The sequence below is a fragment of the Barbus barbus genome (genome assembly GCF_936440315.1).
Source record: "Barbus barbus genome assembly, chromosome: 10".
In the NCBI taxonomy this organism is placed as follows: domain Eukaryota; kingdom Metazoa; phylum Chordata; class Actinopteri; order Cypriniformes; family Cyprinidae; genus Barbus; species Barbus barbus.
In genome coordinates, this window is record NC_136738.1 from 21,405,136 (window position 1) to 21,428,761 (window position 23,626).

Genomic DNA, 23,626 nt, shown 5'->3' on the forward strand with positions numbered 1-23,626 from the left:
AGATGGTGATTTACACTGCCAAGCTAAAAAAAAAAAAGATAAATAAATTCCATGCATCTTATGTGCAAAATTTCAAGACTTTTAATAGCTTATGATAGCTTTGTGTTAAGATTGTTGTTATTTGCTAAAAATTCACTTCATAATTTTGAAAAAGGCAACACAGACATTTATATTCTTAAATTCCTCCTTTTGTGTTTCACAAGAACTTTTGGGTAAACTATGCCTAATCTAACTCTAGGTAACAAAATTCAATAAATTCTTGTTGCATTAATATTTATTGACAAAACTCCGCAGCAACAATTCATATCACGCTCAATATTCAACCGAATTTCTGACCTCTTTGAAAGATTTGATTGAGGTTAAAATAACAGCTCTATGTCGCAAGCCTGTACGTACAACATGCCTGGACTTGCCAGGTTGAAGACAATTAAAGAGCCAATTAAGAGCATGCTGTGTAGATGGGGCACTCAGCTGTGAGCCAGTGGCGATCGACACCAGCAAGACCGCTTGTAGAACATGGCAAAGGTGGAGTATGAAGCTGTTCTCTCAAGGATATGGCCTTTACACAGATCTCACGGAACCATCCATCACAGCCAGACATTTCCAGCAAGTCAGCACTGCAGCGGCCACACAGAAACACACCACGCCAAGCACTACCCATGGGCTACAGCAGAGAGATGAACCAGGGAGATAATCCATTTGCATTCACGCAGGAGCTAATAGTACTGTTAGTCCTAATGTTTATTTGGATAACGTTTGGGGTCAGTTGGCATCAAGCAGGAAGACATGTTCTCCACTGTGCTGCTACTTTGCTTTTCCCAAGGATAACCGAATCTGGTTGCTTTCATTTGCAACATGAATAACATCATTCACATTTACTGTGCATGTTATTTATTGTGTTAGAATAAACCGAACAACACAATATTAGTAATGTTTTTTAAGGCAATGCATTTTTTTTTCTTTTGCCTTGTAAAGGAAAAATTGCATATAATATTACAATTATAATAAATAAATATAATATAATATTTAATTTATGTATACATAAATTAAATATGAAATTCATTAATAACAAATTGTATATTAAATTAATTTCCTTTAACATGTCACTATGGTTTTATTTATTTATTTATTTTATTAACATCAATCACTGCTTGCCTAGTTTAAAGGAAGCTGAAGAAAGCAGGTTTTATGAATATATAATGTGGATGTACTTTATATCACAACATATCAACAACAATTAATAATGTCTCTGTCAAGCCCTGGTCAAACTGTAAAGCCCCTTGAGGTCAGCACTGCATAGCTCTGCATTACAATGCAAATGAATGAATACAGTAAATAATAAAGAAGAGTTGTTGGCACCAAAAACAATCCAAGTCCAAGAGTAATCGAAAATAACCCTTAAAAACAAATGCAGTGTTCCTGGCTAAAAAACTGCTTACATGAGCATTCACTTGATCCAACCAGGAAGCCAAACCCTGAACGTGGGATGCAGCACTACACTGCAGCCAAAACTCTAAAGAATGCTGGTTAAGAGTATTTCGAGGCATTTCTAAGTCAATTGAAAAGGCCAGTGATGAATTTCCATGACATCCAATGTATGAATAAGTAATAAGATTTGTGCTAAAACAAATCCATCATGAATATTTCACAAATACTATTTTTTTAAACAACAGTCAATGAATTGTTAATGTTGTAGCCAAAACTGGTCTTTTTATAGACTTTTTTTATAGACTTTAGTAAGAAAAAAAAACTCATTTAATGCAGTCCTGCCTGTCCTGTTTAAAATTCACAGATTTGTGTTTGGAGAGTTGTAATGGATAATTATTTCTCATGAGGATGCTGCATTTCAGATGAAAAACAGAAATCCCTCTCTTCTTTGGGAAAACATGAACTCATTTCAACAGAAACGTATTAATATAATGGTTGATCTTCATCAGGACATTTGATATTAGAAGTGACCCAATCTGTGTTAAAGGTTTACATTTGATAACATATACGTTTTCATATTTTCAAGCTCAACTAAGCAATTTCAGGAATGGGACCTAGTTTTCATGATGAATGATGGAAAGCAACTTCAAAACTTTCCAAGCCACAAGATACTCATTATTTAAAATTGTTCAAGTAACAAAAAACAGCTAACTGCATTTGGGCTATATCATTGAGGAAAACAGGCTGGCACGTTACTGAAAAGATGCAGTAAAGTTAGTAGCGTCACTATGTTTAGTTAACACTCAACACTGATAACTCACACACTCGGATCCATTTGTATCTTTTATATCTTGTATTATAAAAACGATTACAGTTTCAAGAACCATCTCTCTAGCTATATAGATATACATCATACAGCAGGATCACATCTCCAGGCCATGAAAATCTCAGATATGAAAGAAGGAAAACCTAGTCCTCAATAACCAGCACAGACCATACTGTTGGGGGGGATATGACATTTATGGATTCATAATGCAGTTAAGGCACAATAAAACACAGTCTACTGACACACACACACACACATGTGCCTGAACCAGGAAGTGACTGACTCACTGAAAGGAGTAGGACTGAGTATCAATCCCATCATTACAATGATGTGAGCCCATTAACTCTGGATACAGCTGCTGGATCAACAGCTGCTGGATCAACAGAGGTCTTAGTCTGAGGTATCAATAAACCTTTAGGGTGATCGTGTTCTCTTTCTCTTGAATCTGACATTTTCTAACATGGATATTTTTTTTCAAAGAACAGCAATAAATTGAGTACATTAAAAAAACAGATACAGTGTGTGTGTGTGTGTGTTTCTTAGTTATTTGCGGTGAAAATTGTTTCTAAGAATGTCTTAAACCAGTTTTTCTTTAGCATACACTTACAACTTACTGCTAAAGTATAGTTTACCTATAGCGTCTCAAATAACTAGCCTAACTTGATCTAAAATTAAGCTGTAGATCAAATAAAAAAAAAAGTATTAAATTAAAAAATTTATGTAATTTCAAAAAATTCAAAAGCAATTATTTAGCTTTCAGGTACATGTCCTTGTCTGTTACCCTTACCTGTTTGCACCATCAATGCACCTGCCTGACATCAGGAGGGTAATCAAATAAGAGGCTGCATGAATCAGAGAATCCAACAACAAAACTGACCCCATATCTCCCCTTAAGTCACCACTGCAGCAAACTACAGCCACCTCAGCAGTCATGTACTTCAAGGACACGCTAGAGTCTCTCTATAATTAGACAGTGTTCATACACAAACAGCATTCTAATAGCAGTCCCATATTGCAAATTACACAAATCTGAGGCTCTCAGATTGTTCAACAGATTCATTGAATAATAATTTGGTCATAGTTATAGAATTCAAAACGGTCACATCATATATATACATATATATGTGTGTGTGTGTGTGTGTGTGTGTGTGTGTGTGTGTGTGTGTGTGTGTGTGTGTGTGTGTGTGTGTGTTTGTGTATATGTATAGCCTATGTACATTTACTTACTTACTTTATTGTTTATTTTTACAGGGACAATGCACAATTAAAAGTAATCGCACCAGAGTTAGATAATAGTTAATTTACATCTACTGTCCCTGGGCAGGTAAACAAATTAAATAACATACAATATTACATGTTCTATGTGGTGCATATCACAATACATACAGTCAGGTCCATAAATATGGGTACATCGACACAATTCTAACATTTTTGGCTCTATACACCACCACAATGGATTTCAAATTAAACGAAAATAGATGTGCTTTAACTGCAGACTGTCAGCTTTAATTTGAGGGTATTTACATCCAAATCAGGTGAACGGTGTAGGAATTACAACAGTTTGCATTTGTGCCTCCCACTTGTTAAGGGACCAAAAGTAATGGGACAGAATAATAATCATAAATCAAACTTTCACTTTTTAATACTTGGTTGCAATTCCTTTGCAGTCAATTACAGCCTGAAGTCTGGAACGCATAGACATCACCAGACGCTGGGTTTCATCCCTGGTGATGCTCTGCCAGGCCTCTACTGCAACCGTCTTCAGTTCCTGCTTGTTCTTGGGGCATTTTCCCTTCAGTTTTGTCTTCAGCAAGTGAAATGCATGCTCAATCGGATTCAGGTCAGGTGATTGACTTGGCCCATTGCATAACAGTCCACTTCTTTCCCTTCAAAAACTCTTTGGTTGCTTTTGCAGTATGCTTTGGGTCATTGTCCATTTGCACTGTGAAGCACCGTCCAGTGAGTTCTGAAGCATTTGGCTGAACATGAGCAGATAATATTGCCCGAAACACTTCAGAATTCATCCTGCTGCTTTTGTCAGCAGTCACATCATCAATAAATACAAGAGAACCAGTTCCACTGGCAGCCATACATGCCCACACCATGACACTACCACCACCATGCTTCACTGATGAGGTGGTATGCTTAGGATCATGAGCAGTTCCTTTCCTTCTCCATACTCTTCTCTTCCCATCACTCTGGTACAAGTTGATCTTGGTCTCATCTGTCCATAGGATGTTGTTCCAGAACTGTGAAGGCTTTTTTAGAGGTCGTTTGGCAAACTTTAATCTGGCCTTCCTGTTTTTGAGGCTCACCAATGGTTTACATCTTGTGGTGAACCCTCTGTATTCACTCTGGTGAAGTCTTCTCTTGATTGTTGACTTTGACACACATACACCTACCTCCTGGAGAGTGTTCTTGATCTGGCCAACTGTTGTGAAGGGTGTTTTCTTCACCAGGGAAAGAATTCTTCGGTCATCCACCACAGTTGTTTTCCGTGGTCTTCCAGGTCTTTTGGTGTTGCTGAGCTCACCGGTGCATTCCCTCTTTTTAAGAATGTTCCAAACAGTTGTTTTGGACACGCCTAATGTTTTTGCTATCTCTCTGATGGGTTCGTTTTGTTTTTTCAGCCTAATGATGGCTTGCTTCACTGATAGTGACAGCTCTTTGGATCTCATCTTGACAGTTGACAGCAACAGATTCCAAATGCAAATAGCACACTTGAAATTAACTCTGGACCTTTTATCTGCTCATTGTAATTGGTATAATGAGGGAATAACACACACCTGGCCATGGAACAGCTGAGAAGCCAATTGTCCCATTACTTTTGGTCCCTTAACAAGTGGGAGGCACATATGCAAACTGTTGTAATTCCTACACCGTTCACCTGATTTGGATGTAAATACCCTCAAATTAAAGCTGACAGTCTGTAGTTAAAGCACATCTTGTTAGTTTCATTTGAAATCCATTGTGGTGGTGTATAGAGCCAAAAATGTTAGAATTGTGTCAATGTCCCAATATTTATGGACCTGACTGTATATCCACAAAAGTAAAAAAAACTAAATATAAAAAAAAAAACAACACAAGACTTGCAACACAGTCATTAGTGGTTGCAAATTTGTTCTGATAGTATCCAGTGCTTAAGATTAGTTTTAAAAACTGTGTATCTATCAATGCTTCGAATGTTTGTAGGTAAAGAATTCCATAACCTCACTACTCTAACAGAGAACGCTGTTTGACCAAAGGCAGTTTTTCTATACTGCGGTACTAAATCTCCCCTAGCAGATGCTCTTGTCCTACCGGCACTGCCATTATGGGCCAGGCATCCCCTAAGAGGAGGGGGAGCAAGATTATGGATAATTTTGTACATTAGGCATACATCACTGTAAAATACAAAATGATCAAAACTTAAAAATATTAATTTAAAAATTTTACTTTTACAAAATAGTACAATAATGGCAATCCCTTGGTTTTTTGTCTAGCACTTTCAAAATTTGTTTATAAAGAGAGTACACAGGCTTAAGTGTGGTCGCACCTGCTTGTGACCAGGTTGTTATACAATATGACAAATGAGGAAGAATTAAAGTATGTACAAAAAAGTAGTGCAGCTGATTGAGACAGTTGATGCCGGATGTTTTTAAAATTATTTAAATTGAATTTAACATTATTATTTATTTATTTATTTTTTATAACATATCTTTATTAAGTTTTAACAAAGTTTTCCAAAAACACAACATCTTTCCCCATAACATACCCAGACAGGTTATATAAAAATTAAATAAATAAACAAATCAATCAATCAGTCAATCAAAAAAAAAAAAAAAGGGGATAAATTAGAATATCATACACTTCTTATTTTCCGTAACTTCACACATCTAAAGCATCTTCAATATCTCCATTTTTGACAAAGTCTAAAAACACCTCCCAGATATAAAAAAATTCAACGGGTTTCTTTCTTATTACATATGTAAGTTTTTCAAGAGCCAAACATGTTATTAAGTTTTTCAGCCAAAGTCCAATGGAAGGGCAAATGGTATTTTTCCAGCAAAGGGCAATGGAACGTCTTGCTTGTAATAGACACAAATCCACCAGCTTTCTTTCCTTAGTGGGCAAAGAGAAATCATCTTCATACATACTCAATACACATAATATAGGATTTAGAGGTATTGGAGAGGAAGTAAATTGAGAAACGTATTGAGTCACCGCTATCCAAAACTTTTGCACCTCCTCACATTCCCATATACAATGGTAAAATGTACCTTGATACTTATTGCATTTGAAACACCGATCAGGGATATTAGGGTTAAATTTATTTAATTTTACTGGGGTTATATAAGTTCTCATTACCCAATTATATTGTAAGAGTCTCAACCGAGAGTTCAAAGTTGAATTTAACATTATTTATAACCCTTCTTACTTGTTTTTTAAAAGACAGGTGTTGGTCAATTATTATTCCTAAATATTTGACATGTGTCACACATTTGATTGCTTCACCATTGAGTACGATATCAGGATTCACAGAGTTATTTTTTCATGCAGTAAAATGTATGCAAACTGTCTTGCTTACATTAAGGGACAAACAAGACTTATTTAACCAATCCACCATTGCAGATGTCAGTTTGCTTGCAACAAGTTCTTTAGTTCTTGCATGAACAAAAATCACAGTATCATCTGCATACATTAGAACGTTAACACCTGGACATACTTGAGGGAGATCATTAATATAAATACTAATAAAATGGGTCCTAAAATAGACCCTTGAGGAACCCCTATAGGACAGCTAGCAAAAAAAGAACACTTATCAGCCACTCTTGGTTGTGTGTGTATATATATATATTTAGGGGTGTGGTCCTGGTCAAGACAATCTCCTGAACTCCAAACTGAATGTCAGAATGGGAAAGAAGGGTGATTTAAGCAATTTTGAGCGTGGCATGGTTGTTGGTGCCAGACGGGCCGGTCTGAGTATTTCACAATCTGCTCAGTTACTGGGATTTTCACGCACAACCATTTCTAGGGTTTACAAAGAATGGTGTGAAAAGGGAAAAACATCCAGTATGCGGCAGTCCTGTGGGCGAAAATGCCTTGTTGATGCTAGAGGTCAGAGGAGAATGGGCCAACTGATTCAAGCTGATAGAAGAGCAACTTTGACTGAAATAACCACTCGTTACAACCGAGGTATGCAGCAAAGCATTTGTGAAGCCATAACACGCACAACCTTGAGGCGGATGGGCTACAACAGCAGAAGAACCGGGTACCACTCATCTCCACTACAAATAGGAAAAAGAGGCTACAATTTGCACGAGCTCACCAAAATTGGACGGTTGAAGACTGGAAAAATGTTGCCTGGTCTGATGAGTCTCAATTTCTGTTGAGACATTCAGATGGTAGAGTCAGAATTTGGCGTAAACAGAATGAGAACATGGATCCATCATGCCTTGTTACCACTGTGCAGGCTGGTGGTGGTGGTGTAATGGTGTGGGTGATGTTTTCTTGGCACACTTTAGGCCCCTTAGTGCCAATTGGGCATCGTTTAAATGCCACGGCCTACCTGAGCATTGTTTCTGACCATGTCCATCCCTTTATGACCACCATGTACCCATCCTCTGATGGCTACTTCCAGCAGGATAATGCACCATGTCACAAAGCTCGAATCATTTCAAATTGGTTTCTTGAACATGACAATGAGTTCACTGTACTAAAATGGCCCCCACAGTCACCAGATCTCAACCCAATAGAGCATCTTTGGGATGTGGTGGAACGGGAGCTTCGTGCCCTGGATGTGCATCCCACAAATTTCCATCAACTGCAAGATGCTATCCTATCAATATGGGCCAACATTTCTAAAGAATGCTTTCAGCACCTTGTTGAATCAATGCCACGTAGAATTAAGGCAGTTCTGAAGGCGAAAGGGGATCAAACACAGTATTAGTATGGTGTTCCTAATAATCCTTTAGGTGAGTGTATATATATAAATAATCAAATAAACTGTATGTTAACATTACTATACAAACTAATCACAAGATGTAAGGAATATGTATTGTTAACATAATTTTTGTATGAAAACAAGCTGTCACTCGAGCTTGACTTGTATTAACCCCAGAATATAAAAGACATCAAGCTCATTCTATAACGCTGTCTGACTTGTCCATCCTTTACTCCAAACTTTCACTTCCTCTTCGCCAGAGATCCATGCATACCCCTAACATCCATTCGTCAGTGTCAAAGGATTCAGTTTCTGAGAGATAAGAGTTTTTTCCTTCTTGTCTCATTCTCTCAACTTTCTACCCACTCAGAACTGCTGAAGGACAGAGGGAGGTCATCTTAAGGGATTCAACAAGACACTGGCACACAGAATCACAGGTCTATACTCCCTGAGGGGATCGAGTTCTCCTGACACCTGCCTTTCCGGGCAGGTCCAGTGTTGAGATGTTGCCCTCGCAGGGAAAAAGGATACAGGCAGATAGATTGAGAGGAAGCACAGCTAGCTACAGACAGATTTCCCCCTCTTTTAAAGCCAGTAGAGAAGTCCTCTATAAACACACTGACATTTGATACAGGAACATTACACTACAGTGAACAGTGCTTTGTGTGCTTGTGGGCTTTACCAGCTACCACATGTAAATAGAAGTGTTAAAAAAAATTGACACATTCAATAAATAAATACAATCTGTATAACTGAGTGCTGCACCATACACTTAGCTTAGGTTTCATTTAATTTGCCTGAAAAGTGTCTTTGCTGATCTGTAGGTGTAAATCAGCAGACAAACAATGCAAGCTAAAAAAAAAAAAAAAAAGAGTGTCAAGGGGTTTTCAAACTGGGGTCCAGAAGACTCAAAATACAATTATTTTATAGTACACTTAAATAAATGCAATGCTAATACTTGCTTTTTTTGTTTGACAGTTTTGTTGCTGCCAAGTGCAGTGAATGAAATGTCAATTTTGCATTTTGCTGTAAAACGGCAGCGATAGACTAGATTAATGCACAGTATTAAAGTTAATCGATCTAAAACGGTGATTGTGCATTAACAGCTTTGAACTATGTCAGTAAGCAAATGAGCAGTCTGAACTTATTTACCCAGTGTATTTTTATTTTGATCATGCATACTCACCTGCACACCACTATTTGCACCCCTGTGGGTGTGTGTGTGTGTGTGTGTGTGTGTGTGTGTGTGTGTGTGTGTGTGTGTGTATATATATACACACACACAGTGGTGTGAAAAAGTGTTGGCCCCCTTCCTGATTTTTTTTTTTTTTACATGTTTGTCACACTTTAATGTTTCAGATCATCAAACTAATTTAAATATTAATCAAAGATAACACAATCAAGAAATCACTTAAATAGGACCTGCCTGACAAAGTGAAGTAGACCAAAATATCCTCAAAAGCTATACATCATGTTGAAATCCAAAGAAATTCAGGAACAAATGAGAAAGAAAGTAATTGAGATCTATCAGTCTGGAAAAGGTTATAAAGCCATTTCTAAAGCTTTGGGACTCCAGCGAACCAGAGTGAGAGCCATTATCCACAAATTGTGAAAACATGGAACAGTGGTGAACCTTCCCAGGAGTGGCCGACCAAAATTACCCCAAGAGCGCAGCGACGACTCATCCAAAAGGTCACAAAAGACCCCACAACAACATCTAAAGAACTGCAGGCCTCACTTGCCTCAGTTAAGGTCAGTGTCCATGACTCCACCATAAGAAAGAGACTGGGCAAAAATGGCCTGCATGGCAGAGTTCCAAGACGAAAACCGCTGCTGAGCAAAAAGAACAAAGGTTCGTCTCAGTTTTGCCAGAAAACATCTTGATGATCCCCAAGACTTTTGGGAAAATACTCTGTGGACTGACGAGACAAAGGTTAAACTTTTTGGAAGGACAATGGGTCTCATTCACTAATAAGTACGTACGTTTTTCGTATTTATACGCACATTTGAACTTCTCACGAAAACTTTCTGCCTAATTCACAACACGTGCTTATGCACATGAGCTTGTTCTTAAACTCATTCTTCTGTTTGTGAATCTGGAGTCTTCTAAAAGAGCGCCCGCGTGCACGAGGTTAGTGATTAGCATAATACATGTCCACACAAGCTCCATATAAGGGCTTTCCGCAAAGCGGCACTCGTCTAGAGAAAGACAATTATGGAATTGAAACAAAAGACAAAGAAAAATAACTTTAACGATAATGAACGTGAGGTTTTGCTGTCGGAGGTGGAAGCCAGAAAAAATTTGTTATTTAAAAGCAACTGAACAGCCATTCGTCACTCTCAGCAAACATATCTGCTCCTTAGAGCACGCGCCGCAATGTCTTCAAGCAATACCAAGTGTGCCATGCCTCCAAACACAAGGTGAGAAACAATAATCACCGTTTATATAAGCATAGATCAGGTGATTTGTTGTTTGGACCTCTAATTTTATATATATATATATATATATATATATATATATATATATATATATATATATATATATATATATATATATATATATATAATTGGACCTCTAATTATACTTTATCAATTTTTTATACATGCTTATAAGGCCCTGGGCGTACATGATTATTGCGTACGTGTGGTATAAGTTGTTTTTGAATTTTTTCGTACATTTAGAATAAATTTTAGTACGAAAGTTTTTGATGAATCATGATTTATTCGTGAAAACGTCCGTACGCACATTTCACGCAAAAATGTGTGTGTACGCATGTTTAGTGAATGAGACCCAATGTCCTGCCATCTGTTTGTGACCTCAAGCTGAAGCGAACTTGGGTTCTGCAGCAGGACAATGATCCAAAACACACCAGCAAATCCACCACTGAACGGCTGAAGAAAAACAAAATGAAGACTTTGGAGTGGCCAAAATCCTGACCTGAATCCTATTGAGATGCTGTGGCATGACCTTAAAAAGGCGGTTCATGCTCGAAAACCCTTCAATGTGGCTGAATTACAACAATTCTGCCAAGATGGGTGGGCCAAAATTCCTCCACAGCGCTGTAACGGACTCATTGCAAGTTATCGCAAACGCTTGATTGCAGTTGTTGCTGCTAAGAGTGGCCCAACCAGTTATTAGGTTTAGGGGACAAGCACTTTTTCACACAGGGCCATGTGGGTTTGGATTTTGTTTTCCCTTCATAATAAAAACTTCATTCAAAAACTGCATGTTGTGTTTACTTGTGTTATCTTTGATTAATATTTAAATTTGTTTGATGATCTGAAACATTGAAGTGTGACAAACGTGCAAAAAAAAAAAAAAAAAAATTCAGGAAGGGGGCCAACACTTTTTCACACCACTGTGTATATATATATATATATATATATATATATATATACACACACACACACACACAGGTCCTTTTCAAAAAATTAGCATATTGTGATAAAGTTCATTATTTTCTGTAATGTACTGATAAACATTAGACTTTCATATATTTTAGATTCATTACAACACAACTGAAGTAGTTCAAGCCTTTTATTGTTTTAATATTGATGATTTTGGCATACAGCTCATGAAAACCCAAAATTCCTATCTCAAAAAATTAGCATATTTCATCCCACCAATAAAAGAAAAGTGTTTTTAATACAAAAAAAGTTAACCTTCAAATAATTATGTTCAGTTATGCACTCAATACTTGGTCGGGAATCCTTTTGCAGAAATGACTGCTTCAATGCGGCGTGGCATGGAGGCAATCACCCTGTGGCACTGCTGAGGTGTTATGGAGGCCCAGGATGCTTCGATAGCGGCCTTAAGCTCATCCAGAGTGTTGGGTCTTGCGTCTCTCAACTTTCTCTTCACAATATCCCACAGATTCTCTATGGGGTTCAGGTCAGGAGAGTTGGCAGGCCAATTGAGCACAGTAATACCATGGTCAGTAAACCATTTACCAGTGGTTTTGGCACTGTGAGCAGGTGCCAGGTCGTGCTGAAAAATGAAATCATCTCCATAAAGCTTTTCAGCAGATGGAAGCATGAAGTGCTCCAAAATCTCCTGATAGCTAGCTGCATTGACCCTGCCCTTGATAAAACACAGTGGACCAACACCAGCAGCTGACATGGCACCCCAGACCATCACTGACTGTGGGTACTTGACACTGGACTTCAGGCATTTTGGCATTTCCCTCTCCCCAGTCTTCCTCCAGACTCTGGCACCTTGATTTCCGAATGACATGCAAAATTTGCTTTCATCCGAAAAAAGTACTTTGGACCACTGAACAACAGTCCAGTGCTGCTTCTCTGTTCAAAAGTGGCTTGACCTGGGGAATGCGGCACCTGTAGCCCATTTCCTGCACACGCCTGTACACGGTGGCTCTGGATGTTTCTACTCCAGACTCAGTCCACTGCTTCCGCAGGTCCCCCAAGGTCTGGAATCGGTCCTTCTCCACAATCTTCCTCAGGGTCCGGTCACCTCTTCTCGTTGTGCTGCGTTTTCTGCCACACTTTTTCCTTCCCACAGACTTCCCACTGAGGTGCCTTGATACAGCACTCTGGGAACAGCCTATTCGTTCAGAAATTTCTTTCTGTGTCTTACCCTCTTGCTTGAGGGTGTCAATGATGGCCTTCTGGACAGCAGTCAGGTCGGCAGTCTTACCCATGATTGCGGTTTTGAGTAATGAACCAGGCTGGGAGTTTTTAAAAGCCTCAGGAATCTTTTGCAGGTGTTTAGAGTTAATTAGTTGATTCAGATGATTAGGTTAATAGCTCGTTTAGAGAACCTTTTCATGATATGCTAAGTTTTTGAGATAGGAATTTTGGGTTTTCATGAGCTGTATGCCAAAATCATCAATATTAAAACAATAAAAGGCTTGAACTACTTCAGTTGTGTGTAATGAATCTAAAATATATGAAAGTCTAATGTTTATCAGTACATTACAGAAAATAATGAACTTTATCACAATATGCAAATTTTTTGAAAAGGACCTGTATATATGCAAAGTTTTAAAAAACATTGTTGAATAAAAAGAAACACAAACGACATTCTTCAACTTATGGATTTATTTTCACCTGTTTTTGTTTTGTTTTTTTGTTTTTTGTCCAAGCACTTTGAAAACAAACAGAACAACTTTCCTTGTTTTGAGGTCATACTAACAATCCTAAATATGATAAACACAAAACCCCAAATATGGACAGTCTGCCTTAGCAAGCACCACCAATAATTAATCAATCCCACAACCTAAACTTTCAAAAACTGCATGCTATGTAAAGTTAAAGAAATATGATTCCACTTTTTGGTGGGAAATCTTGGTGCATTGGGAGCTGCTGTTTCAGCATCTGCTTAGTCAACCCAACAATGACTGGTAACTTAATTACTTCCAGACCCCTTACTTGAGCCTTCTATAGGAAATGCTGCTGCGTTGGGTAAAACGATCACTTTTGAATCTCCAGAGGGGAATAATGGATGTGGCAACTTTGAGCACTGCCCACAGTCTCATGAGACCAGCTGGCTTCCTCTATATAAATTAAATCAGTGAATTACAGTAATAATAGTGGATAACTTATAGAGGTAATTTATTAGCCTCTACAGTCATTTCACAAATGAATGGTTCCTTACTTTCACGTTACCCAGGGCTATGTGAATATTGCATAAGAGACTTTGGTTAAGTCAGGCTTTTTTACTGGAATTTCTTCATGGATATATCATTGACATTTTCCACTTTGCACATTTAGAGCTACCAGTCCTCTGAGCTATGAAAGACATTAGTAGGAAAAATGTTGCTGCCTGGTTCATTGATCCGGAGCTTTGAACAAAACCCCCCTCCGTCTCTTTTTCATGTCATTCTTTTATCTGTTAGAGGCCTCTTTCTCTTTCAAACATTGACCCATCACTTGACATAACATGTCACTCTGTCTGTGTAAAGGGATACACAAAATGTAAATTGTGTCATCATCTACTGAGCTTCAAATTTTTGAAACCCATATGCTATAGGTGGTCAAAAAAGTGATGATTCTTAGTACCTTTTTTTTCCTCCAATTAATTTTTCCCCAAGCTATATACGAAACAAAAAATCTATTTGTGGCATAATTGAATATAGAACTGAATTATGTATATTACGTTTTAATCTTACTTTTTAGTACCGATTTAAGTTGCCATGAGAATTAAGTACAGGCAACACAGAAAAAAAAAAAATGTTAGTTAATTTCCTGTTGGAATTTTGTTTGGTTCATTTTGACATGACAAAACACTCAGAGTTTAGTAAGTTTAGTAAGAGTCATTATTTCATGAATTGGACAACACTGGCTTTGGGAGAGCCAATACTTTTACTCAAAGTCATGAAAATCATTTGGATTCAGAACTTTAAAAAAAATAGGAATCAAGTCTCTTTAGCCATCTCTTTAACAACTGTCCACTAGTTCTTTAACAAACTCACAGCACCAGCAAATAGACCATCTCATCAATCTGTGTTCAAAAAAACTGATCTTTCCCATGCAATCCTCACTATCCTCCTCTTTGCCTTTTTCTTGCCGTTCCTAAAAGGAATGATGAATCATGTAGCAGCTGCTTTGCCCACTCATGGAAGACATTAAAACAATTTCTACATCAGTTCCCCTGTGGGAAAGCCAGTCAGTGCAACAGGTTAAATGCCTGTGCGAGAGGATGTCAAAGATGATAATTACTCCGTTTTAAAGCTCCAACCTTTAACAGAAGACAAGAGCCCTTGAGAAAGTTCTAAATATTTTTAGTTGTACCACACACCGCCTTCACCTGCCAGAGAAGCAGACCCCCTCATGAGGCCAGTGTGACATCTCATTAACTGCTGCTATTTGATTTAAAATAATACAACGTTCCTGATGAGACAGCAAAGGTGAAACATTACAAAAACTTGTAATGTTGTAACTAATTGTGCACAGATTCCTCTGTGAGAAACAGCAGTTGTGACTTGGGATGAGTGGAAAATAAAGTGAAGATCTGAGACAACAAACGCAAGTAAACTTTCTAAAGCAGGAGAGGGAGCGGATTATTGCATTTTCTTGAGTTTAATGGCAACTGTATATTTTATACTGACACCTGTTGGTGTGGATGTATGAAGTTTGTTTACCTGTTGTTTATCTCTTTTTTGTTCCTATTTGTCTACATACATTTCCATTAAAATTCAAATGTTATTTATATTTGAAAACTATAAAAACCTTTCTTGCCGAATATCCTCACATAAGTAGCATACAATTGTTTGTGAATACCACTTGATGTCGACTTTAAACGATGTAGGGTCCAATATTCACGCATTGTATTAAAGTCTACTTTTATCAACATACCAAGCATCTTCATAGAAACAAACACCCATCCATTCTTTCCCAGCTTTTTACATAACTCCTCAATACATAACATCTAAACAAGACAAAGACGGTGAGTCAAGATCACTCTATTCAAACAGATTTCAAAAGGCAGTTCTGAAGTTCAGTTTCTTTAGTTAACGGATCCCAACTCTGTTGCTATGCCACCTTTGAAAGAGCCAACTATATTTAGATGGCCATTATTATGAGGCTTTTCACACATCACGACCAAGATAGATGGAGGAGATGTAGTGACGACCTATCTTATGTTTGTTAAACGAGCGTTACGCAGCGAGGTGCCAATCTGACATCTGACGTCCCTTTCAATGTGTGCCATAACCTTGGGGACAATGCACGTAAACATTCTCCTACCAATAGTTAAACAAATCATTATTTCCAATTGTAAGGACAATGTTAAAGGACAACATGGTACCCTAAACCATAAAGCACCATTTAGTGTATATGATTAGAGTTTGAACTGTCACTGACAATCTGCCTAACCAAAAGTACCAAGCAGATATAACTGATGTATAAATTTAATTGGATACAATGCAATGTGATACTGTATATCAACAACAAATGACTGAATGACTGGATGACGAAAAGCGGGTCTTACATGCCACAATGGAACCAGACCAAATGCAAAGTTTGTTAAAACAGTAGCTAAATTTCTGGAGTTTGGTTAGCTTTTCCTCATACAGCCTATAAGTGATATGAGCTGAAATCTAAGGTCATTTCAATGGAAGACCAAGTTATTACATTTTGATTAAAAATTACAAGCATTTTTTTCTTTGAATCAAAAGTACCAATGAATAATTCAAAATAAGAATAGGAATGTGCATTAAGAAAATAAACAGAAAGACTCGCTACTAATGAGCAAGTCATGTGGCTCCTCTTGCATGGACTACATCCAAAAGCCCTCAAAGACTGTCCTCATGGGCTCTTGTAGTCCAGAGAGAGAGGAATACTTCCTCGTTTGATGTTAATGTGACTTACTGACTAAGATGTGAAAAAAAATCATGGACATGATTTAGCAAAGAAGACATTTGTTTTGCATCAACACGCTTTGTTGGTTTCGGTAACAACATTCACATCAACCAGTCAGATTTTTAAGTTAGACTTGGGGCTGGAGCTTAAACAACATTTTAATCAACCAATCTGCTCAGTATAAGTATCATTAAAAAAGTCCATTTGACTGATGCTCTATATTAAATTTTTACTGAATCCAAAACGTTGTGTGAAGAGCAATGAATAACTACAATACACTGTGACCCGGACCTCTGGAATGGCTATCAAAGTGCCAAGCGAGTGTGGTTTGAGTCTGTTGAGTGGCACCTGATTATAAAAACATTCCTACAGCAATCAAGAGTTAGGTTAAGCATGTACATGTATGCGGTGGATAAAGAGGGTTATTTGTGGAACTTGAGTGTGTGAACAAAACTATGAAACAGACTGCAGAGCGACAGCATGAATCTAAAGAACTGCTAATATTTAATGTAGCGGCTGTTGTTATTTGCTTAGATCAGGGAATCAATAGGCACGGGCGGAATGCGGATCCAATAGCCATAACTATTTAGACTCAGTTCAGTACCGCTGATAGGCAGTACTGACGGTCCCGTGCTTATTAGTGTTCATGCTCTGTAGTCTGAAGACCGTCAAAGGTTTCTATTTACAATGCGATTTGCAACATTGCAAATCGTGCTCATTTGCGTTATATCTGTAGTGATTGACAGCTTGTTTATAAAGTGAGCACTCTTTGCCGGCTTTCTGAATAGACCTATAATCTATTCTCAGTTTGAATAAAAGTTTGACTAATGACCACTTAGACATTGCAGAATTTCAGGAGAGACAACTACATTTAAATGCAGAGCAAATCCACTAAAATATCATTCTGTGACTCACTCCCTATCCGATGACTGACATAGTGATAAACATAGCACTGGATGGGACCAAAAAATCTAATGTGTCAAAACAGATCTGTATTATGTGTATTGCAGTGTAAATACTATTATTAAAATTAAGTCGCCTCTTTGTCTGTGACTGCAACATGTAAGATAATAACCACAATGAGTTATGAGTTAAGTTTGATGTATTTGGTGCGGGTGCAGTTCAGGTTGAGGTCTTTATGTCAAATGGGTCGGGTATGGAATTAAATTAGTGCTGGTCGGGTTTTCTTTTAAGTACTGCGGTGTGGGTTTACAAAACACGACCCATGCAGGACTCTGGGACCCAATATATTTCAAGTGGAATCAAAGAAAATTGGGTGTGATGAAAATTATTTCTGTGGTTCAAATCAGCTTGTCAATGCAGACTTTCCGCTAAATTCTGCACACATTTTTAGAATGGCAACCTTAATGTTTTGTCAACATTTGCAATCAGTACTACTATTACACACTTCTGTTTCCCTAAACAAAGAAGAACTTTGCTAAGAGTATATTGGGGCCTTAAAGAGCAGCAAAATTGCCAATGACTGAATCAGTAACAGTGAGATCAGAATGTGTGTCCAGAGAGCTGGCAGCCCTGCAACACCAGGGTCTGCCCTTCTCTCAGCAGCTCCTCTAATGAGACTCACTCATCTCACTCTCCAGACAGGTAAGGAGGATGTGAGGGGATGCCAGACGCAGTGAATGCATAATGCATTCATTCCCCCTACAAAGGCAATAATGAAAAAGTCTTATTCAAAAAAAAAAAAAAAAGTAATGATAAGATAAAAACTTGACCTTCCATTTTTATTATCTGCAATGCAGCGATTAGTTTTGTCTGTCTGGCACTAGCTACTGATGTCTGTCTTCCCCGATATATTTATTTGACTGCACATGATTTACTGTTTATTTACAACCATGCAGAGACAGGAAGAGGAAAATGAAGAGAGTTCTGCTCAAATCACTCATGTCTTTGCACGCCCTAGTGAGTGAGCGAGAGTGAGAGGAGAAGGAACGGCAGATTTTGTTTGTGGATTCTGAAATTTTAATCGTGCTTGATCAGCATATCTGCTGTGGTGTGTGATATTCGGCAGACATACACTGCTTCTCTGACTTACAGCAATTCTCTAGAGCGATTTCTCTAAATCACCTTTATAGTATATTAAAGGCTGTTGCTGATTTAATTCTCAATTTGATTGTTCATTGCCTTAAAAGTTAAGTCGTTTACCTAGTTTACGTTCAACTACTAAGAAAAACAATTCCTAAAATATCCATAATTTAGTCAAATAAAGCAAAACAAGCAAGAACAACACTTAATAAAGTTGTGGCCTAGTGGTTAGAGAGTCGGACTCGTAATCCAAAGATTGCAGGTTCGAGTCTCGGGCCGGCAGGGATTGTAGGTTGGGGGAGTGAATGTCCAGCGCTCTCTCCACCCTCAATACCACGACTGAGGTGCCCTTGAGCAAGGCACCAAACCCCCAACTGCTCCCCGGGCGCTGCAGCATAAATGGCTGCCCACTGCTCCGGGTGTGTGTTCATGGTGTGTGTGTGTTCACTGCTGTGTGTGTGCACGTTGGATGGGTTAAATGCAGAGCACGAATTCCGAGTATGGGTCACCATACTTGGCCGTATGCAAAGGGTCGTGCGAACTGCCCGTCACATTGTTGGAGGTGAGCTTCCCTCCCTCCAGGACATCTACACCAGGCGGTGTATAAAGAAAGCCCGGAGGATCATCAGTGACTCCAGCCACCCGTCCCACAGACTGCTCTCTCTGCTGCCCTCAGGAAGACGTCTCCGCAGCATCCGATCCCGCACTAGCCGACTGAGGGATAGCTTTTTTCCTCAGGCTATCAGGCTAATGAACAGTAAAAACTAATACACCCTACAGCACACTCCCACTTTACAATATACCACGCACTGCACTTTAATTCCAATACAGTTCAAACTGGACTACCAGTACACTACTGCACTAATACAACAATCTTTTTGCCAGCACTGGATACCATCCAATGCACATCCATGACATTTGCACACCCGGTTTATATATAATCTGCTGCATCTTCGCATATTACTGTGTGTATATAACGTAGAATGTGTACTACATACTGTGTATAATGTGTATCGGTAACTGTATGTCTGTCTAATAGTACACTATGTGTACTGAGTATATGTATGTGTATATTACACATTGTCATCTGTATAAGTCTGTACGTATGTATGGTAATGTCTATATGTAAATTGTTTATATGTAAATTGTCTATATGTAAATTGTTTCTGCAGTGTCTGGAGCACGCTCTCAAGAATTTCACTCACGAAGGCACACGTGCTGTGGTGATGTGACAATAAAAGTGATTTGATTTGATTTATGTCACTTCATAATTATAATTTTACTAGTATGAATTGCATTATTACCAATAAAAATTAGTTGCAAACATTTTGATTTGAATACAAATTTAACTATAGAGCTCTTTAATTACAATGTTTAAACAAAACATTTCACTGTAAAAAATCCAACTTTCGAAAAGTTCTACTAACCAATGTAAAAAAGTAGCCTGAACAAAGAATTTTTAGTAGAAGTCAGTTTAATTTTTTGTGTGAACTGAACAAAAATACTCTAAGCATGTCGCTAGCAAAAGTTGTTTTGTTTACCTTACTTAGATACTCAAGTATTTGTTGTAAGTATTCACAACATATCCAAATGTTCTCCCAACTTTTCAAATTGAGTCATCTGAACAAACAATTTTACATTGAACAACATTGCACAAGTTCCCAGCATGCATTGCGGCTTGAAAACATTTTATGTTCATTACTACTAAAATATTATCATTGTTTTACATTTTACTGGCTTAATTTATGCTCCTGCTGCTGTTGTCACTGTCAGTTAGCTGCCATGTGGATTAGAGTTAATATTTTTACTGATTTAAAATTTGTTGATCCTCACCATGGTTGAGTTAATTACATTTCTCTATTAACATAAATGTTTGCCTTTAGTTTTTAAGAGACAAATGCTACCCATATTATGTATTGTAGAAGGCTTTGAAAATAAACATATATCTAAAAGAAAGAGGATTGTTAAAAAGATTAGCATTGCTAAATGCTAAACATCTTTGGTTGCTCTAACAGATCTTTTAACACTCAGTAAACTGACTTTTGTTCATTAGATGAACTAAAGTTTTTAAGTTGTCGGTTGCTAGTTGAGTTAACTTAAAAAGTTGATTGTGATAGGTTGCCTTATTTTTGTGAGTTAGGTCAACTTTTTTTTTTACAGTGTTGCTTTAAAAAACATGTATAAGAAATATATCTAAAAGTAACCAATAAAACTCATAAGTAGACATGTGACTGGTAAAAATTGAATTCTAGATATGTGAGCCTGGGATTTTTACTAGTCAAAATTTAATTATGCATCTGTTGACCTGGAATTGGCATCAAAATTGCATTATAGATATCATCAATGTGAACCATTACTAGTCAAATTGCATTACAGACATCTAATTGGAGTTTTGACTAGTCTAAATTACATTACGACTTGTAACACTAGGGGTATTAAAAGACGGAACAGAGCTGTCAGTAGCAACACAAAACAGCAGGCACACCAGGTTGCACTTACCCTGCACATTAAGTTTGATTGCATTGCGTATGCGTTTCTCAAAAATCTCCATCAACCCTGAGGTTTCCATTTTCCAGCCCTCTCAACATCAACCAAGCTTCACCATCGGGGCTGAACAGCCAGCTGTGAGCTTGTGAATGCTAACCATGCTCTTATGGTCTCTTCAGAGGTAAGCAGCTGCTCTGTGGCACTGGTGGCCCACTAGAAACACTGATATGCTGTCGAATAATGATAACCTTTTGAGAAATGTCAAGTGTTACCAGTACAGTACATCTCTATCACTTAGATATTATGTTGTGCCTGATATTGTTCTTACAGGTCAGAACAGACCACGTTGCCAATTTCCAGTAACAGCAGTCTCACCATGGAAACATAACGCTTGTTCGGTGCTACAAAAAGCTGTACAAAAAATATTAGTGTCTCTTTGAGCAGTCTCTAAACGTTGTAGTTACAACAAAACTCTGTTTCAACAAAAAATGTTACAGGGTTCAAACAGAGGCCTTCATGGGTCCAGTGCATCTCTTATTGACAAGGTGAGCTTGTACCTTCTGAGTACAGTTTTATTCAAGCCATTCTCACTCCCAATGCGCCAAATACTGTTGCTTGAGTAAGAGCTCTGCAAGTCACTATGTAGACACCAAAGGGGTCTGCAGCTTTATAGTAATATCGCTGATAACCATGATAAACATTTGTTGTCAAAACACTGACAGAAAGGGCATTGATGGTGCAACATCACAAGAAGATTTTATCACAAAATCTTGATTTAAAATATGTCCACACTTTGAAAAACACTGTATTATATAACTGATTATTACACATTGTTCTGTGTATTTGATCAGCTGCACCTGTATCTAAAAAAGTAGGGGGTGATATTTATCTATATTTCTATTTTTTTTTTTTTTTAATTAGGAAATAATTAATTTGACAACGTAAATAAACATAAGTAAACGTAAATTATTTAATTTAAATTCAAAAGGTTTAAGTGTATAAATAATTCAAATAAAAGTATTTTTTTATTATTATTATTTACTACTGGTCTAAATTATAAAAGCTGATTTTTATGATGACCAACCCAAACCAAATAAATTTGCAAGACAATTTCAAAATAGGAGTTAAATCAAAATAATTATTTAGACCCATCATAACCAATTAGACACTATTTTTAAAGACCCTGTTGCATGCAAATTGCCATTGTATCTGCAATTTCTTTGGTCTTTTGCCTTTTGTCCTGGAAAAACATTCAAGTTTAACTTCTTAATTTTCTTCTGTTCTTTCAAAGCTCAATGTCACCTTCAATCATTTTCCAACTATCTCTCGTTCTCTCCGGAAGTCTCCTCCCCCTCTCTATGGTCCCCTCTCTGTTTGAAAGCATCATTATTAGCGAAAGTATTCAATTAGCCCTAGGGCAGATGAGTAAACACTAACAGTCCTCTAAATAATAGTAATTATCTATAAACCTACAATTAGCTGTGCTATGACGCCATACGCAATGGTATCATTACCAATTACCATAAGAAAAAATGTTAAGGGAATTTACGATAGTAAGTTTACTCAACACCGCAAAATGAATTGCGGAATAAGTTGAGCAGCCAATAATGGTGGAAATAATAACTTCCTAAAGGTCAGCATAAAATGTTGACAAAGCTATCTAAGTGTAAACGTACGGCTACAAAGCACAGGGGATGTCAATGATGATGGATGAATACGAAACTTGAAGACTAATGCAATTTTTCTTAAACAAAGCAATTCGGAGTTGCTCCACCGCTTAGAGGCAGTGCTGCAAAAAGGCAGACATATTCTGCGAGAGGCGGTGTTACAATACTGTCAGCTGCACTGCAGCAAAAATTACACAGCACAACCTCCAGTAGCTCACATCCCTGAGTAGACTGCTGGAAAAAGAGAAGGAGAGCGAGAGAGAGAGAGAGAGAGAGAGAGAGAGAGAGAGAGAGATCTTCTACTCGCACACATACAGTCAAGCTGAGAGACAACTGTTCGCTTTCACAGGTTATTCATACTGTTTGCAATCTAAACAGCACTACAGTCACCCGCATGGTAAGCCTGACAGCTAGCACAAGCAAAGCTTGTGTTAGCTACAGGCTAGGTTAGAGCTAATATACATGAAATAACATTCAGTTTGACAACCAGAAACAAATAAACCGTTGCTACAAAGACAAAAAATAGCCTTAGCCCATAAGTTGGCTAACACATGCTTTGACACACTGTGGTGAAATCCTGAAACACTAATGCGACTTTTGCATGCAATAGGCTATTTCAACACAAAAGTCTGTGTCTTATTCACTGACACAATTAAAGTTGAGCTATTAAGTGAAATTTCATTTTTAAAAAGTGTTTGTGTTCATTTTCTATTGATTATGGCATTAAGTTAGTTATCAAATGGTCATCCAGTGATGGAGAAATGTTAAACCTGGCCATATATCCAAAACTGTAGAGTAACCAAGCACACTTTCTGTGTTTTAAAAAGCCAAAACTGGTACCTGGATTGCAGTCCCTGAAAAAAAAGTATGTCAGGTCACGGTAGTCTGCTGCATCCTTCATAACCCAGTACTAAGTACAGCCCACAGGAACAC

At 37.7% G+C, this 23,626-nt stretch overlaps 1 protein-coding gene across 1 annotated transcript in view; it reads right to left on the reverse strand.

Annotated features, from left to right (window-relative positions):
• LOC306876369 (fibroblast growth factor 14) overlaps nt 1–21,224 on the reverse strand; it is a 130,499-nt gene extending 109,275 nt beyond the window's left edge. The window contains exon 1 of the mRNA XM_079427473.1: nt 21,039–21,224. Coding sequence (XP_079283599.1) covers nt 21,039–21,108 — 70 coding nt within the window. The 5' untranslated portion in view covers nt 21,109–21,224. The remainder of the gene's footprint in view (nt 1–21,038) is intronic.
• Nucleotides 21,225–23,626: the final 2,402 nt, after the last annotated feature.